This window comes from Tamandua tetradactyla, chromosome 3 (genome assembly GCF_023851605.1).
Source record: "Tamandua tetradactyla isolate mTamTet1 chromosome 3, mTamTet1.pri, whole genome shotgun sequence".
In the NCBI taxonomy this organism is placed as follows: Eukaryota; Metazoa; Chordata; class Mammalia; order Pilosa; family Myrmecophagidae; genus Tamandua; species Tamandua tetradactyla.
This window is the reverse complement of record NC_135329.1, coordinates 215,431,729-215,450,651: the sequence shown is the minus strand read 5'-3', so window position 1 is coordinate 215,450,651 and position 18,923 is coordinate 215,431,729. Positions and strand designations below refer to the sequence as shown.

The 18,923-nt window shown below is 54.5% G+C and overlaps 1 protein-coding gene across 21 annotated transcripts in view; it reads left to right on the top strand.

The window, feature by feature from the left end:
- LRRFIP1 (LRR binding FLII interacting protein 1) overlaps positions 1-18,923 on the top strand; it is a 142,581-nt gene that overhangs the window by 66,847 nt on the left and 56,811 nt on the right. For 12 of the 21 annotated variants that reach the window (XM_077155588.1, XM_077155589.1, XM_077155593.1 and 9 more), the window contains exon 2: positions 10,063-10,149. In XM_077155588.1, the coding sequence (XP_077011703.1) occupies positions 10,063-10,149 (87 nt within the window). Of the gene's footprint in view, positions 1-10,062; positions 10,150-13,703; positions 13,722-16,728; positions 16,777-17,561; positions 17,607-18,091; positions 18,185-18,923 lie in introns of all 21 variants that reach the window. The other 9 variants (XM_077155577.1, XM_077155575.1, XM_077155574.1 and 6 more) reach the window with 3 other exon arrangements.

Below are 18,923 nucleotides of genomic sequence, written 5' to 3'. Positions count from 1 at the left end.
ATCCAGACATAAACTGTTCCCAGTCCCTGCCCTTGATAAAGGAACTGCAGACATTTTTGTTCCTGATTAATACAATTTTGTTATAGTTGTATGCTTAAGAGGTTTATTCTTCTGAAACCAAAGTCAGGAGGTTTCCAGTAGCGAAACAGGAGAAGAGAACTGGATGGACGATCCCTGTGGACCAGGTAGCTCCCCTCTGGAATGCTGATGTTGACTTCTGCAGCTGGAAGCCGGGAGAGGGAGAGTGCAGGCCTGACTGCCCCTCCCCCAGCCTCCTCGCCCGGGATTATTTTGGAAGCTCAGGAATTTGTCCAGGCACACAGACCTGGTAAGCAGAAGAGCCCAAATGGGTTGCTTGGTCTTGCGATGCCTTTCTGGACGAGCTCAATCTGCTGAGACTCAGATTACAGCACCGAGGCCGGTGGGCTCCTGGCCCTCTCGGGCCTTCCCACCAGGTCCCCCAGTGCTCAGGCGCCTGTACTGCCCCTGGGGCCCAGGCCCAGCAGGGAGCAGCCTTGGTGGGTGAAAGGCTCCCTGAAGGCTGTTTGTCTTAAAAGCCACGATAATTGTACACTCCGTTCCATGCTCGTTCAGAGCTGGTGGTGCTGAAAGCACCGTGTTTTAAATGCCCAGTGACCTACGTCCTCCAAAGCTTCAAGTAAAATCAGTAGAAGTGACCTGTTTATCCTGTACTTGGCACTGACACACACCTGCCCAGGTGGCCCCACAAAGTGGCCGTCTGCTGGGGCAAGCCAGGCCTGCTCGCGCAGGGGCTTTAGGCTGTCACCCTCCACCCTGGGGGACCCAACACGGTTTTTTTTTTGGGTAGCAACTTTTTTTTTAATCATCTCCATTACTAATCTGAAATGAAATTCATGGATAAAATCCCCTTGCACACATAAGGTCAAGTCAATATAATATTCTTACTGTAACTTAAAAAAGAAATAAGGTGATTTATAGTAACACAATATGAATTTTGACATAAGCGTGCTCAAGGCCCGGGATACTGTGAGTCAGTGAAGCAGCCACAGCTGGTCCCTGCCTGGCCCTCACCCAGCCTCCTGCCGTGTGCTGCTGAGACTCAGACACACAAGTTGTGTTGCTGTTGTGGTTGGGCGTTCTGAAACCATGAAGAACTGGGGGACTTACTGAGCAAAGCCACCGGTAATCTTGCAGCTCTCGTGCTGACGGCCTTCCTGGAACGTTCCAAGTTAAAGCCACCGCCACCCCCTATCTTTGTGACAGCAGTTCCTCCCTCCGGCATTTCCTGAATGCCCTGGGAGAGCTGGTGTTCCCCCACTGACAGCCACTGTCCCAAAGCACCCACCCCCCAGCCAGAGCCCTGGTCGTGGTCATTCAGGTGAGGGTCCAGGGGAGGGTGCTGAGAGGGCCACTGCATCTGCCGAGACCGCAGCCACGTGTGTCCCCAGGAAGGCACAGCAGCGGAAAGCAGTGGCCTGGGCCCCGAGTGCCCACCACCCCGAGTGCCCGCCACCCCGAGTGCCCGCCACCCTGAGTGCCCACCACCCTGAGTGCCCGCCACCCCGAGTGCCTGCCACCCCGACCACCTGCCACCCTGACCACCCGCCACCCTGACCACCCGCCACCCTGAGTGCCCGCCACCCCGACCACCTGCCACCCTGACCACCCGCCGCCCCGAGTGCCCACCGCCCGCCATCCTGACTGCCCGACCGTCCACCACCCGCCACCCCGACCACCTGCCACCCTGACCACCCGCCACCCCGAGTGCCCGCCACCCCGAGTGCCCGCCAACCCGAGTGCCCGCCACCCCGAGTGCCTCCCACCCCGACCACCCGCCACCCTGACCACCCGCCACCCCGAGTACCCGCCGCCCTGAGTGCCTGACACCCCCAGTGCTGCTGTGACAGCAGCTCCTGAATATGAGGCTCGGGTTCACGTGGGAAAGCACAGTCGCTGCTGTTGCTGCTTCGTGTGGCAGAGGCAGCACCGGAGACGGGCGGAATCCTGTGCCGGGGCCCCTGGGTGGGCAGCTCGGCCGCTGCACGGGACTCCCGGGCCAGCCCTGGGTTTCAGAGTCGCTCCGGTCCGCAGCTGGGCCCCTTCATCACTCCGGGACGGAATCGCCCGTGAATGAAGGCTTCGCCCTGCTCACTACTCACCGTAATTTGTTCTTTAGGCCCCCCTCTGGCATCAGGTGCCTAATACTCCTTTCACATGCTCAGCAATAAACTTTAAGTCCATACTTCAAGCTTTTCCAGAAAGGTTGCAAATTATAGTTCTATATCATAGGGCCAGAAATTTCCTACATTTTTTTCCAATTTTGTTTGATTCTAAAACCTGGAGGCTAAAATTAGTGCACATACTAATATTCAAACTTCTTCCTATTTGTATAATTCTGTACAGCTGACAAACCTTTCTCTGACCAGCCCCAGGTACATCATTTCCATTTACATCTGGGGAAACAACTTCAGGAAACCCCTGCAGCCCTTCCTCCCTGGGGCAGTGCTGCCCTGCAGGACCTGTCCTCTGAGCCGCGCGGTGTTGTAATGCGCAGGGGAGAGGCAGCTTTACCGCCCCCAGCACCCCTATCCCCAGCCTCCCAGCCCCCAGCACCCCTGTCCCCAGCTCCCCTGCCCCCCTGCCCTCAGCCCTCCAGCACCCCTGTCCCCAGCTTCCCTGCCCCCAGCTCCTTTGCCCCCCCTGCCTCTCGGCCTCCCAGCATCCCAGCACCCCTGTCCCTAGCACCCCTGTCCCCAGCTCCCCTGCCCCCCTGCCTCTCAGCCCCCCAGCCCCAGCCTCTCTCCACCACTTGGTGCTGAGGACCTAATTTGCCCATGAAGGAAGTGGCCCCCTTTCCAGTTGTCTCAGTGCTGCTAACAACTGGTGTGTCTAAAGACACCAGGGCTTTCTCAGCCTGGTGGAGGAAGGGCAGAGAAGCAACCCTGTCCCACTTCTCAGGAGTTGCCAGGTGGGACTCCTAAATTCCTTCCAGCAGACCCCGGGTATACCTACAGAGTGTAAAGCCAGATTGAGAACTTGCCCTGATACCCCAGTAAGGGGCTCTGGGATGTGGAATTCCACCCTGTGTGTGAATCCCAGGAAGGCCTTAAGGCTTACGAGATGTGTGAATAACCAGGACTCCTCAAACTGTCCGGGGCTTTGATGAACTCTGTTGCGTTTGCCTCCTGCACGCCTTCTTCCCGCAACCAGCAGCCGAGCCCGGGAATCCTGTTCCCAGGTACCAAGTTCCTCTTCACAGTGCGAGCCTGGGGCTCCCTGGGTGGCTCAGAAGGTGGGACTGGACCTGCACAGGCTGAGCAGGTGTGGACAGGGAAGCCAGGCCGGGGGCAGGGGCCTAGGAGGTGCCCCCCTGCCCACCACATCGTGGCGACTATCTAGAACTTCCTCTCCTTCCACGGCCTCAGTCCCTGCCTGGACGTCGGCTGTGTGGCGCGGCCCTCCAGGTGGGACAGCCTGTGGGCCCTCCCCTGGCTACCCCAAGGGAATCCCCTTGCCTCTGCAGTTGGGTTGGGGTGGGGAGACAGGCCATCTCTGGACCCACAGTGACCTCTGGGGGCTCTGGGTGCACAGGAGGGCTTCTAGTCACAGGGTGCCTGACCCCTGGCCTGCTCCCCGCAGCTCGTGCACCCGGTTGCTACCTCCGGCCTGCGTGGCCTGCAGGGGTGGCGGCCTGGTGACCAGGCCCCGGGACTGGCCTGTGCCCGCACTCTAAGCGTCTCCCCAGGGACATTTGTGAGCATCAGGAGGCCGCGTGGAGCGGACCCCTGCAGGAACGGGTCTGTGTTTTGGAGTTACTGTCATGAGGCAGTTTGGGGGATAATGCAGTCTTCTCTTCTCAACCACCTGCCCGCACGACATGCCTCGTATAAATTCAGTGCCCATAAAACTCGGTCTCCAGGCTGGGAGGTGAGATGCTGGGGGGAGGTCAGGGCTGCATCCCTGGCAGGGAGGAGGGGCACTGGCCCTGCTGACCACGGGGTCCCGAGAGAGGCGGGGACGCAGAGGGGAGAACCAAGAGGGGAGGGTAGCAAAACCACCTCCCGGCAGCAGGGAGCACGGTTTTTGTTTCTTGAGCTCCTTAATGTTCTTTCTGTTTCCTGTTCTTTTTGCTATTGATTATGAAGAATGTCAGACCCACCCGAAGTAGGAAAATCTAAAGCCGAAGTTCTCAAGCTTTGGTGGGCATCAGAGTCCCCTGGAGGGCCCCACCCCAGTGCTCTGATGCTGGGGGGTGGCCTGTGGGGGTAGAACGGGGGGACTGGATGGGGAGGGCAGGGGGGTGGGAATCAGGCTTTGGGAGCCACTGGCTGCAAGTGCCCTGGACCAGTCGCCCAGCTCCAACCACCACTGGCCTGGGTGATGTGTCCCCACCCCCCACCAGCCTGAGAGCAGCCGTCATTTCATCCTTAAATGGTCCAGGCTGCATCCCCAAAACAGTGGTGTTGGCCGGGAGGGCGGATGGGGTCCCGAACTCCGCCCTTTCCCAGGCTCCTTACAGGGTAAAGGGAGGAGCTCAGCTCAAGCCACTGACTGCCCTGTGAGATCCTGGGGGGAGGGAGGGAAGTGGACCCCTGGAGCTCTGGGGTCCCTGCCATCCAGCGGCGTCCGCGAGGCCACTGGGAGTCCCGCATCTGCCTGTGTGCCCTCATCTCAGCCTGGTCAGTTGTACTTTGTGTCCTAAATCCCCTCTTTCCGTGCTGCCAGCTGGGCTTGGCCACTGACGCCCCCTTGCTGTGGGCTGGGAGGGCTGAATGTGGCCATGCTCCCTGCCCCTGGCGACCCCCCAAGGCCTCAAGCCCCTCGGACGTGAGTGAGCGCCCGGAGCGGGAGGCCTTGGGGCTGGGTTGAGCATCGTGCACCCCACACTGGGTGCTGGCAGGGTTGGGGGGTTCTTCCCCAAGGGTTTCCGACTCCGGGGCCCCCAGGGGCTCGGTGTGGGGCCCCAGTCTCACAGTGCCCGGCGGGGAGCCCAAGTGGCAGGCCCCAGCCCCGTGCTGCCCACCCACCTGCTCGTGTCCATGGGGCTCCCGGCGGCATCTCTACTATGCCCCGCTCCTCCTTGTCCCACCCCACGTCACCCCCACATTGCAGCGGGAAGTCAGACCCTCCTGCAAACCACTGAGGGTTTTTCGCTCCTTGGAGGGAAGGTTCCAGACCAGGCTCGTAACTCTCCTTGCTGCCAGCCCGCCTCGCCCCACCTCTAGCCGCCCTCTCCCTTGTACTCCCCAGGGTCAGCATGGGTCCCTGGAAACCTCCCCGCATGGGTCCCCAGGAGCCTTCCCCATGGGTCCCAGGAAACCTCCCCACATGGGTCCCTGGAAACCTCCCCGCATGGGTCTCCGGAAACCTCCCCGCATGTGTCCCCAGGAAACCTCCCCACCTGGGTCCCTGGAAACCTCCCCGCATGTGTCCCCAGGAACCTTCCCCCATGAGTCCCCTGGAAACCTCCCCGCATGTGGTCCCTGGAAACCTCCCCACATGGGTCCCCAGGAACCTTCCCGCATGGGTCCCTGGAAACCTCCCTGCCTAGGTCCCAGGAAACCTCCCCGCATGGGTCCCTGGAAACCTCCCCGCATGGGTCCGAGGGAACCTCCCCGCATGGGTCCCCTGGAAACCTCCCCGCATGTGGTCCCCAGGAAACCTCCCCGCATGGGTCCCCAGAAACCTCCCCACATGTGGTCCCCAGGAAACCTCCCCACGTGGGTCCCCAGGAAACCTCCCCGCTTGGGTCCCCAGGAAACCTCCCCGCATGGGTCCCTGGAAACCTCCCTGCATGGGTCCCTGGACCTCCCCGCTTGGGTCCCCAGGAAACCTCCCTGCATGGGTCCCTGGAAACCTCCCCGCATGGGTCCCTGGAAACCTCCCCGCATGGGTCCCTGGAAACCTCCCCGCATGGGTCCCTGGAAACCTCCCCGCATGGGTCCCTGGAAACCTCCCCACATGGGTCCTCAGGAACCTTCCCGCATGGGTCCCAGGAAACCTCCCCGCATGGGTCCCCGGACCTCCCCACATGAGTCCCCTGGAAACCTCCCCGCATGTGGTCCCCAGGAAACCTCCCTGCATGGGTCCCCGGAAACCTCCCCACATGGGTCCCCAGAAACCTCCCCACATGTGGTCCCCAGGAAACCTCCCCGCATGGGTCCCTGGAAACCTCCCTGCATGGGTCCCTGGACCTCCCCGCTTGGGTCCCCAGGAAACCTCCCCGCATGGGTCCCTGGAAACCTCCCCTAAGTCCAGGATCTGGACTGGCCACGTCTTCCAAAGCAGCTGGCGGCGCACTTCTCAGCCCCCTTACAGTTGGTCACTGGGACGAGTGTCACTGAGATGTTTTGTCTGTCTCCCTGTTTCCAAGGACCTGGGCAGCGGCGCTGAGTGAGGCAGGGCTGGCTGCCCCACTGCTGTCCCCCACAGCTGAGCATGAGCCTGGGAGTTTGGAATCTCTTAAAGGAATTTGACATGTCCGGGACATCAGGCCCACAGTTTCGTACTCTCCAAAATCACCAACCCGTGATGGACTGGAACTGAGAATGCCGTGCGGGCCCCTTGCAGTGCTGGGGCCTAAGCCTGATCAACTACAATCAATTTCCTGCTGCCAGGACAGGGAGGTGCCTGGCGGGAGGCCTCGCATGCCACCCCCTAAAAATTTCAGGGGCTAAATCCATGTTTGTTATTGCCAATGTGGACCGTAGCTACTGTGTGTTCTGTTTATGTAATGACTCAATTATAATAAACATTTCCTACAGTGACCCCCTGCTGACCATGTTAGGCTCAGAGGATCTGCTCTGCTCTGTGCCAGGCTGACTGATGAGCGTGGCAGTGTGTCCGTTACAGGGCGGTTGGGCTGGTGAAACTTTTGTTTTTACTTTCAGGCATTTTATGGAAATTTACTCAGAGGCTCAAGTCAAGGTTATTCTGCTGACAAGTAATATAGTTCTGTGCTAATGCAGTTGGTTATGAATAGTTTCTGTACCAGATTAAATTTGGCTCTTATCCGTGGGTAGCCAGATTCCCAGAAGCAAGCCTGATGGTTTCTGCTCCCTGTGTGGTGGGCCTTTGTTTTCAGTGATGAGTCATAGGAGAACCCTACAGACCTAGGGGCTTTGTAAGGTGAGGACAGCAACCATTTATCTTATATAGGGTTAGAAACTTACCTTCTTTGTAAATTCTGATGTAAGCTGGAAATTGATTGTAGTTGATCAGGCTTAGGAGATGCCTTGGTTTGAGTCCTCAAAGGAGTATATTCTATAGCTTGGTTCGTTTACGGGCTCCCTTCAGGGTCGTCGTTTATTAGTCCTTCATGGACAGGACAGACGCCATGGGCTGAACGGTGAGGACTGATGGGAGGGCAGGCCGCTAAGGGAACTGCTTCCTGGTGCAGGGCAGAGACCCTGGGTGCAGTGGTGTGGACACCCTCTGGAGGCCTGGTGGATAGGGACTGTGTGCCCAGGTAGGTGGTCTCTTCTAGAATCTTTGTCTCAGTGCCAGGCCAGAGCAAAACCAGGTGAGCTGGGGGCCGGATAGGTGGGCAAGGAAGAGCCTGGGGAAGCTTGGGGCTCCTTGGTGTGCCAAGGCTCAGACTCACTCCCCTCACGGAGATACTCACATGATACAAGCAGTTGTCATCTCAGATGCTGCCTCCTTGTATCGGTTACCTGTGCTGTGTAACAAATTACCACCAACTAAGCACTAGCTTTTAAAGCAACACACATTTTTTATCTCACAACTTCTGGGGATCTGCAGTCTGAGCGTGACTTAGCTGGGTCCTCGGCCAGGGTCTCACACAGCTGCAGTGAAGTTGTTGGCTGGGCTCTGTTCCTGTCTGGGGCTTGAGGTCCTCCTCCTAGCTCAGGTAATCGTTGGCAAAATTCAGTTTGTGAATTTTGTGGTTGTAAGACCTTGGTCCCGTTTTCTTGTTGGCTTTCATCTGGGGATTGCTGTTAGCCCCTAAAGGCCACATGTTCCCCTCCACAGCTTGGCAGCCTACTTCTTCAAGGCCAGCAGGAGAACCTCTCAGACCTCTAGACCCTCCTTTACAGGGTTCACCTGATTAGGTCAGGCCCACGCAGGGTACTCTGCCTTTTCATTAGCACAAAATCAGTTGATCAGGGACTTTAATTACTTCTGTAGAAATCCCTTCCTAATCATGGGCATGACATTCATCATATTTGGATTCCCATTGACGCTCAAAGGGCAGGATTGTATGGGGTGTGCTAATGGTGGGAATCTTGGGGCCATCTTAGAATTCTGTCTTAGAATTCTTTCCTCTTTCTTATGTTCTTGCTCTTTTACACCCCCTCTTTTTTCCTCCATGCCCTGTCTTCCATTTTCCCAGTCCCTCTTCCCTCCTCCTCCCCACACAAACTGATAGGCTAAGGCTGCTGCCAAAAGTCTGGCCAGATCAAATGCAATACGTGATTCTGGATGGAATCTAATAAGGGAGGAGAAGAGTCCCAAAAGAACAGTATTGGGGCACGTGAAAAACCCAGAATATAGACTCTAAGCTTTATATCAATGTTAAATTTCTTGAACTTGATGACTGCACTTAACATGGCTACGTAAGTGAATATCCCCGTTCTTAGGAAATGTAGGTGGAGGTATTGAGTGTTCAGAGAGCAAGGTGTGTACAGCCTGGTCTTAAATATCCAGAAGATGGATGAATGGAAAGAGACACGTACTGCAGGATGTTAAAATTGGTGGATCTGGGTAGCCGGAGGGTTGAGGTGTGTTGGAGTCCTCAGGGTGGGTTTTCTATTATTTTTGCAACTGTCCTGTAAGTTTGAAGTTATTTCAAAATTAAAAGTTTAAAGAAAAAAAAAATGCCTGCCAGAGCTGTCCTGGCTAAGAACGGAGCCAGCTGGCGCAGGGAGCCTGGGGCTCCCCGAGGACGAGTGGGGCGGGAGGTGGGCACAGGGGGTGGGCGGCCCCGGTCCCTGGGGCTGCGGAAGCCAGGGGGGCTGGCTCAGGCTGAGGGCCTTTCCTCCCCCCTCCCTGCGTTGGTGGATCTTCGAGAACCTAAGTGGCCCTTCCTGCGTTGTAAAATGGTCTAGAAAAATGAAAGCAGCAACGAAGTGCCGAAGTCCTGACACAGGTCTGTGCAGGGTGTCCTGCCGCCCCCAACACCGCACTCCAGTGGGTCCCCCGACCCTGCCCGTCATCGGGTCCTGTTTCAGACCACCCAGGGAATGCAAGGCGTGTGGAAACCGTCGTTTTTGCAGCTGTTGGTGGAAGCAGGACAGGTCTGGTCCTAGGAGACTTAGGTGGAGGGAGGTGGCATTTGTGTGACATCAGAAGACCTGAGTCTGGTATGTGAGCCATTTGCCATGCAGAGCGGCTGCTCAGCATGAAATAATACGCCAGAGGTTTTCTCAGAGGGAGTCCACAGGGCACGGCGCTGAGCACTCTGAGGCCCTGGTGTGCTGGTGCTCAAGCCTTTCAAATGCCCTCAGGCAGAACCCGGCAGGACTGCTGCAGGCTGAACAAGGGTTAAATGGAGGCAGATTTTTTTAATGTGACCTCTGGGACTGTACCCTCTGACCTTGGCTGTGTTGGAGAGAGAAGGGCTTCCCTGCAGCGTGGCCGCGGAAGGGGAGGCTGAACGCAGCAGGGCTCAGTGAGAAGTGACCGGACAGGGGTTCTGCACAGTGGGACTGGAGTCACAGCTGCACGCTGGCCGGACCTGGGACCCGGGATGGGCTGGACTCGCAACCTGCTCGGTCACGCCCAGCTCTTCCGCCCTGTGCGTCTGTCTGGTGCAGCCACCGAGCACGGCAGGTGAGGTGGCACAGGTGTGAGGGCCACTCGGCCTGGGCCCGAGCCCAGACACTTCCGCACTGTGTGGCCTTGGGCAAGTCACTGACTCTCTGTGCCCTGGCGTCCTCGTCTATACACTGGAGGCGGTAACAGCGTGTACATGATGGGGCTGTTGGAGGGAGGCTGGACGGTGCGGGCACACCTGGTGTATTACTGTGAAACACTTGGACTGGAGCCCTTGGCCTTTAGTAGGGGTCGATGAGCCGGAGCAACGAGCTGTGCGCTCACAGGGTGTCCCCTCTGTTTCAGGCGGAGGCCAGGCTTGCGGCGAAGCGTGCAGCCCGCGCCGAGGCTCGCGAGATCCGAATGAAGGAGCTGGAGCGGCAGCAGAAGGAGGTAACCCTTTGCATCGTCCCCCTTGTGGGTAACGGTCACTTCTAGTTTCTGTGCAGGGCACACCTGCAGGGGCGCCTGCTGCTGTTGACACGCCTGCCCTTTGACGCGTTTGGGGCCGGGATGGGTTTGCACCTGGGTTTCTGGTGCAACCTGAAGCCCGTGAGTTGCACATAGAGATGCCAGCTGGGCCTGTCCCTGACGCTTGGCCGCCGGACCCTGAAGTCGGCCTTTCCCCCCACCTGCTGGCTGGAGGAGACAAAAGGTGTGGGGTCTGAACTCCAAAGTCTAAAGGTTGAACTGGAATCTGGGTTTAAATCCGGATTTAATCTTAATTAAAATGTGAACCAAGACCAGATCTGTTTTTTTATAACTGACAAAATTGATATTTAAAAAAAATCTCCCTTGTGGATTTTGTAGTTTGAAATGGGTGTCATGAAACCTGCAGCCCGTTTGCGACAGGGAGAATAGAATAATCCTCAAGGATGGAATAGCCATGGAGGAAGGTCCCTCCCGGACGAGCAGGCTGTAGTGTGTGCCGGCGCCGTGGGCCTCTTGTTTTCATACCCTCAAGTTGGGACCAGAAGTTATACCTTGGAGCCAGAAACTGTGAAACCTGTGGCTTCAGGCCGCCGCCTTCCCGTGACCTTGAGGGCAGCATGGCAAGGACGGCAAGTCCCTCCTGTCCGTGTTCTCCTGTGGGCCACGCCCTGCGAGGCGCCCGAAGGACACTCAGTGCCCTCACATTGGGGAGATTTGAAGTTACTGGGCTGGGCAGACGCAGCCAGCTGCCCGACACAGCTCTTGTTCGGCTCTCGTAGCCAGAAGTTGAGCCAGTGTTTAAAACTTGTGAGATTTCAGATAAACATCCAAATTTCCACTTTCTTTTAAAACCTTTGCAGCTTCCACCCCATTCCCAAGAAGGATGAAGGAGACGCCCTTCTCTCCCAGGGAAGAGGCGCGGCCTGGGGTGCTCTGTTCCATCCCCACCTGGGCATTGGCCCGAGGTGCCCGGCCAGGTGTGCAGCGGGGGACAGAGACTCTCCCCGGGGTCCCAGGAGTGGCCGGACCCAGCCCAGGAGAGGCAGGCCTCCCCGGGAGTCCCAGCAGGGGTGAGGACAGTCAGGGACGGCGGCTCCTTAGGAAACGCCGCAGCACCACCCGGCAGGTATCGGGCGGCGGCTTGAGACAAGGTCCAGCCTCCAGGCTCCAGGGGCAGCTTTGGTGTTACTTGTGTGTAATGAGAAGAAAAGAAACAAATATTTGACAGCCGATGACCACTCTTCCCCTGTGGCTGTAAACACAAATACAGTTGTAGATAAATTCGTCTTCTTGATATTTTGCTTCTAGGATTGATTTCATATTTTAATGTTTTTGCTTTGTTTCCTCTATTTACTTTACTCAAGGAAGCCCTTGTTTAGATTTGCTTCCTGGCGCCTTTCTCCACTAGAATGGCATTGATTATTATAAAATTGGGAAAAGGTACTCCTGATTTTTCACATTAATTTTTTGAACTTTGTTACGGAAACTGGAGTTTCCTAAGGCCTGTTTAACAAGAGCCACCTCCCCTTCCCGTTGTCTCGGTTCTGCATAAATTTCGGCTCTGGTGGAGCCTCGCCCGGAACCTGACTCGTCCATTTCCGTAAACTCCGGGACGTGAGCCAGGCCTGGAGATACTACAGAGGGTCAAGAAGCTGCTTAGAGAGAGTCTCCAGGAAAGGACGTGTGGCCTGGGAGATGGGAAGAGGGGATCTTGTCACCTGCCTGTGGAGAGGGGGGCACCCGAGCCCAGGGGCCGTTCTAACCCTGCCAGGCTTCTGCACACTTGGCATCTGATAGAAATGCTAATTATTGGACGCCATCCACCTGGGTATTTCTTTAATTCTGAACACTTTCTTTAAAAAATAGATTTTTTAAACGACAAAATCCCAGTGCTCTTTCAGCAGCCTGGTGTTGGCTTCTTTTCAGTACGTGTGTGTCCATCCCGCAGACGTTTGCCCGCCTCCTGCCCGCAGGTCCCCCAGCCCCTTCTGTGTGTTTCTAAATCCAGGATGGCGGCAGGGCACCAGCTGCTGTATTCAGTGGGCGGCGGGCATCCGTGTCTTCCCAGACGGTCCCGATTTGCAGCTTCGTTCTCCGGAGCCAGGAGCCGTGGGCGGGCTGTCCCCTGTTGCCTCTTCCGGCATCGGGGGTGGGGGTGTGTGTGTCCAGGGACCCCCTTCCCCCGTGAGCTCACCCTTTTTAAACCTGCTTCCCCAAATCATGTCTGAGTCCCCAGCCTGTCTTATTGGGGTCATAAAAGGGTTGTAAGGAGAATTTGCTGAAGTATTTTGTAGCCCTGCCAGGTTTGGCCACAACTGATTGGATTCCCCCCCTGCCCACCCCCTGGCCTGTCTGTGGAGGGTGACGGTCCTCTCAGGCCCTCCACCGGAGTGGACGATGGACACGGAGGAAGTAGAGGGCAGAGAGTCTGTAAAATTCCTACAAAACCCATGCAAAAATGAATGAAATATATAGTGTGTAGGTACCTATTTTTCTTATGTTTAGAGCAGTTTTGGGTTTACAGAAAACTGCACAGAAAGTGCAGAGAGTTCCCGTGGCGCCCCCAAATACCAGCAGACCCTGAGGTCCTGGGGGCTACGGCAGCCCAGGACGCTTTCTGGTGGTCTTTCCACATGGCAGAGGTGGGGCTGAGGCTTAGGTCAGCAGGGAACCTCGAGCTTCAGAGAAGCTGCACCAATAGGACAAAATGATGGTGAAGAGATGATGGGAGTGTATCTTTCGTTGTGCTGACTTGATCATTTTTGTGGGAGATGCTACATTTATTATAATCGCCATGTGGGGTGCAGTCACCGTGCCCCCCCCATGCCAAGCACCTGGACTTATGGTGTTGACAGTGTTGAACTGTGCCTGACACGGTCGATGTCCTGTTGAATGGACGGGTGGATGGATGGATGGCTAGACGGATGAGTGGATGTTTAACTCAGTCTCACCTGGTGGTTACTACAAAATTGGGGGAAACCTGAAGCAAACAGTTATGTCAGTGTGTGAGAATAAGCCCTATCTGACTGGAATTTTCTCGGCACTGCCTGTGTTGCGTGAGCAGAACACCAAAGCATCTTTCTTCATTATTTGTGGATTTGGCCAGTTGCTTTTCCAATTACTTTCCTGAATTTTCTGGCTAAACTGTTAACAATGTGAAAAAATTTCGGATTAGATGAAGCAGTACTTTTTCCCATTAGTGATAATAGACGGTCACCCAGACTTCTGCATTCCATCAGGAGGGGGATTCTGGTAGCTAGCAGCCCCGTGGCACCCCCGTGTCTCCCCCATGCACCGACGGTGGTATGTGAGATAAGGCATGCAATTATTAATTCTTTCAGTGGGGCTGCAAAAGTTTCCTTAGTTCATATTTTGCCTGTATTCACTGTTGTTGTTTTTTAATCTGGCACTTTGATTCATGTTTCTAGGTACTTGCCGAGCCTTTCCTTCTGTTTCTGCTTCTTTAATTGGATTTAATATTTCTTTCCCTCTTCTTCTTTTGCCTTTCTCTGTAGATCTATCAGGTTCAAAAGGTAGGCTTTTCCTTCTTTATTTTCTCATTTGCATGGGCTGTTTTTCCCTTGCCAAAAAGGCCTGGTCACCTTTCAGAAATACCACCTTTCATTGAAGGTAGCTACAAGTTGTTTATTTTTCTACTTTGTTTATGAATTTGAGCAAGTGAAGTTTACATTCCCCAGTTCTACCCCCATGAACATTTCTGGGTATTGAATGCTTTTCTCATTTCTGCATTCCTCAATAAATTAGGAGAATGGGTTATTTGAGAAAAAACAAATGTTAAGATAAAATGAAATTCCAGAATTTTGAAATCAGATATTTGAAGAGAAAGATTATCTCTCCAGATAATTTTATTAGAAAACTTGAAAACTATCAGTACAAATGACCATGCATAAAGAGATTATTCCAGACCGATTTAGGAATCTGAGTAGAAGAGTGATGATACAACAATAAAATATGCTCCTTCCCAAATACTCAGAATACTGTTGACTAACCTGCCTGCTGCTTCTAGTGGGAGCCCCTGGGGTTCAGAAATTTAATACATTGAGTAGACCTGGCCGGGAAGATAGAAAAACCGAGTGGGCAGTCAGTGATCCAGCAGCAGAGAAGAAAGAGTGAGCAGGTTCTCTGAGAATGTACTGAGTTTGTGGACAATGAGTCTTCACCAGAAGTGAATTTCGTTTGCTGCATATGACATCTCTAATAGACTTTTAAATAAATGTATTTAGTGTCTAGATAAAGAAGAGCTTATTTTTCTTAAGAGCAGGTACGAAAATCCAAAGGTGACTTGGGTTCAGAGGTTAGGCTGTGCTGGCTCTGTAACCGCGCCCTCTGCCCGCGGACAGCCTGGCACGCTGGGTTCCACTGCCAGCTGCAGGGCCGACTGCCTCCCTCCCTGCGCCCTGTGCCCTACACCCTGCTCTCCTGAGGAGGGCAAAGCAACCAGTTATGCAGGTACCGGAGTCTGTCGGTACGATGCTGGTCCTTCGGGGGTCCAAGTTGAAATGCGCACTGAAAGCAGAACCAAGTCCCAGTTACAGTCTCGTTAAGAAGCTGGCTGAGGAAGGCAGCCAGCGGGGCAGGCACGAGTCTCTGCCCTCAAAGGGACTCTGTCCCGGAGTTTCCTACCTGAACTCTTTCCCTTCGTGTTCTAGACCTGTTATTGTCATCACCGTTACTATTACTGTTACATTTTTAGAGCTGGGTCACAGTGTGTCAGGAGGGAAGGTGGAGGATGCTGGGGACTCCTGAGTGGAAATGCAGATACAGGTATTGGGAATACAGGTGTGCCCAGGGAGGCAGGCTCTGCTGACACGAGGATTTGGGAGGGGAGGAGGTGGCAGTGGACATTCTCTCCCAGCCCACTTGGCACCCTGGCGTAATGGTCTCTCTTCGATGGAATTAAGGCTATTTCTGAAAGTCAAGCACCTTTTGCTTCAGTTTGCTGCTCCCTGCATGACTCACCAGCTAATCACAGTGCTTTGCAGTGGAAATACTTTGCCTCTCCTGGATCTGCTGTGTGCTGCTGCTAGCTAACGTCACTCACTGTTTCTAGAGGCTTCTGCCCCACGGAACGCAGTGGCACTGAAGCTAGAGTTGTAGTAGCTATTTATAGGGTCAGCCATGAGCCAGAGGAAGGATTTTGAATACTTCTTCTTATTTTTATCATGAAAAGAGCACTATATAGTGTGCAGTACGGGATGTAGGTGTAGAATGTAGCAAAAAAAGAAAGTATGAAATTAGAGAAGCTGTTTATTCAGACTTCTTTTGGAATCTAAATAATTTTATTGTGAATTCACATAGGCCTCTTCTTTTTAAAAGCAATTCTCCTCTATGCCAGGAGGTAAGGAGGCAGGTGAAAAATGTGAAATTCCACCAGGAGGGTGGGACTAAGCAAATGCAAAACAGCTTTAATTGGTTGCATTTCACTGCAGGTCAAGTTGAAATATGACTTAGTAAAGTATTTGCCTTTATTTCTTCCCTGAGTTTATATTCTAAGGAAAGTAACTTGTAGAAAAAGATTTAGGTTTTAAACTTTTTATTTTAGAGTTCTGTCTTAAAGTTTGAAATCTCTGTTAAATTCTTCACTTAATTTTCCCTCCTGCCTTTTTAAACTTGCTGTCATCTCTAGAAGAAAGGGGTGAGACCATCTCGGAGTCACAAATTGTAAATCTTGCCACCCTTGAAAGTAAACAGAAACTAAACCAAGCACTGCAGCAGCATGTTTTTGTAACTGGGAAACAATTTCAGAAATTGTTTTGTACTCCTAGCATCTACTTAGTTTTTTTTTTCGGATTCCAAGATTTTAATGTGTAGAGAGAAAAAGCACACCTGTATTACATAATGTGGTGGTTTGATTGGTTGGTCCTTGCTTTTCTTGGTGAAATTAAGGAAAAAAACGAACAAGCAAAAAAACCAACTCCATTGTTTGAGTCTCTAAGCTGGGTTCCCACCTAATTTGGAATTTGTAGAAATATCCATCCTGAATCTGCTTTTTAAATTCTAACTTGGGGCACTGTGGTAAAAACGGAGAAGGGCAGAGAGGTGAACCCTGGACGAAGCCTGCGGGCCTGCGTAGACACCTCTTCTGCCAGCTGCCTGGTAGCCGGCCGTGAAGACGCCCAGAGTCTGTGCCCCGCAGCTAAATGGAGTGAAGATGCCAGGGTCCAGACGTGCTGCAAACCCACGCTCGCTGCCCAGCCCTTCCCCAGGCCCTTCCCTCCCTGTGGGCTCTGGGTCCCGGGGCTTGGGGGCGCTTGCTTTGCAGGCAGGAGAGCTTCACGCAGGGCCTGGGGGGCTGCTGGCCTGACACGGGGCCCTCGGGGTGTTGGGGGCAGCAGGTCGGGAGGCTCTTCCCACACCCCACTGCCCGCAGCCCACCTGGGGATGGGGCCCAGGACTTGGCATTGGCCGCTTGGCCCCGGCCTGCAGCCTTCCCCCTGCGGCATGGAAATGCATGGCCGGATGCTTCCTTCCAGTTACTGTTGGCCTTCCTGCCTAATTTTCTTTCCCTTCTGTCTTTAGAAATATTATGGGCTGGATACAAAGTGGGGTGACATCGAGCAGTGGATGGTATGCCTTGAATATGATCTTAAGAAATCTAAACCGTTTATCATTTCATTCTCAAACAGTTTATAGAGATGTACTCCAGGCTGCCCTGGAATTTAATACCAAGAGTCTCCCACCCCCACCCCCACCCCATCCCACCCCGCACACCCCCACCCCGCTGGCCCGGGGATTTCTGCTCTGACCTGGGATGTCTGTCTGACCCCAGTGCCCAAATGCAAAAGTATCTCTTGAAGTCTCAGGCCCCCCTGCGTGATGCAGGAGAGGGTGGTTCTTGACCTATAAAAAGCACACGTTTCCTCTGTTGAAAAATTATTAAATCCAACCTTTATCATGGGTAATTCATAGTATTAGGCACGTATGTACTCATATATGGGGGTCAAGGCCTTGGCTCTTTTATGGAAATGATTTGACTTCTAATCGTCTCAGAGAATAAGGTCCTGAATGTAAGGGGAAAGAGTCGTTGGTTCCGTGGACCCCATTTTGGAGGTCGGAGCAGCGACGGCCCCCGCCCCGCCCCACCCCTGGCCCCACTCCCTGCCCCGCCCCCACCCGGCCACCCCCACCTGTTTTTAAAGTCCAAACGAAACGTGCCAGTTATTTGTGTGTTTCCCCTGCAGAAATAAATCCCCACCCCCGCCCCGCGGTTTACATTGAAGCGTTTAAACGAGCAGAGCAGCCGTGTGATAATTATATCACAAAACCCGCGTGGGACCTCACCACCCGATGCTCTTCCCGGGCGCTTTGGGGTGGCTCTGACTCTGCCTCCTCTTCCTCTCTTGCTTTGCCAGGAAGACAGCGAGCGCTGCTCCCGCAGGCCCCGGAGGGCCCCCTCGGTTAGTAGCACGTGCGTTCCCGCAGACAGCTTCGCTGGGCAGTGTGCACGGCCAGGGGCTGGCGCAGGTCCTGGCTGTCCCCTCTCCGCGCCGCGGACGACACAGCCGCCAATGCGGACGGGGTCGTAAGGAAACCGCATTCGTGCCTAAGCAGGGTCTGTGAGCGCAGCCCCCGCGAAGGGGGCGTGTGGAGGGGTTTTTGAGTATTACCGTGTCCTGACATCTCGGTGCTTTCCGTGCTGCGGGGTGCACGCGGATGATGGGCATCGCAATGTGCGCCGAGGTCATGTCTGTAGGTGACGGTGAAGTGCATGCGACCTCGTTAGTGAAGTTAAAGCCACATCCCCCAGAAGCGGGGTGCAGGGCTCGTGTCCTCGGAGCAGGCTGGGGGCCGCGTCCGGGGCAGCCCCCGGGGCTGGGGTGTCGGCTTTGCGGCGGGGGCAGTGCTGTCACCTCACGGCTCTTCTCACCCTCTCTCTTCCTAGGCTTCCGATGAAGACGAGCGCGTGTCAGTGAGTAGCCGTGGAAGTCCAAGGGTCGGTACCCATGGTGACCAAGTGTGCATGGCACAGTTCACGGTAGAAGTTCTTTGCTTTTCCATCCCTACGTCGCCCCTGTAGCCTCCTGGTCAAACCTAACTACCGGGAGGCGTATGGAAAACCAAATCCAGTGGTGCAGTGTTTCTTCACTGCCCAAGAGGTTATTGTGAAAACAGAGGCACTTTTGGTGGGTCTTTCTCCGGAGAGTGGGAGTTTTACAATTTTTTTAGTATTTACCCCACCCCCACCCCCCAAAAAAACCACCTCCCAGTCCTTGCACACTCTCTCAGCACGGCTAGCATGGCGAGCAGGACAGCGAGGACACATGCTCACCCTGAAGTAAGCCTGCACACCTGCTCACACTCGCTGCCCAGCAAAACTGGAAGACCCAGTTAAACTGGCCCCAGGGCTGGGCTCCCCAGCGCTGCTCTTTGGGCCTCTGCCCCTACATTGCTTCTGGTGAGCCGCTGTGGCTCCCTGGGGAGGAAGAGGAGCCGGCTGGGTGCCTGGGCCCGGAGCTTTTTGTGTCTGAACTCTAAGGAAACTTCACCTTGTCGGCATACATGATTAAAACCACACGTGTACTTTTCATTTAATGTTCCACACGTCACCGTCATTCTGTTTGAACATTTTGTGGGCTTTGGGGATGGAAGTGGAAAAGCCATGTTTTACTCTGTGTTTTAAGTGGGTGGATTAAGTTAATCTGAGCATACCAAAGCTTACTAAGGGGGCAGAACTGCATCTCACCGCAGATAATAATTCATTCTCGGTGCAGCCA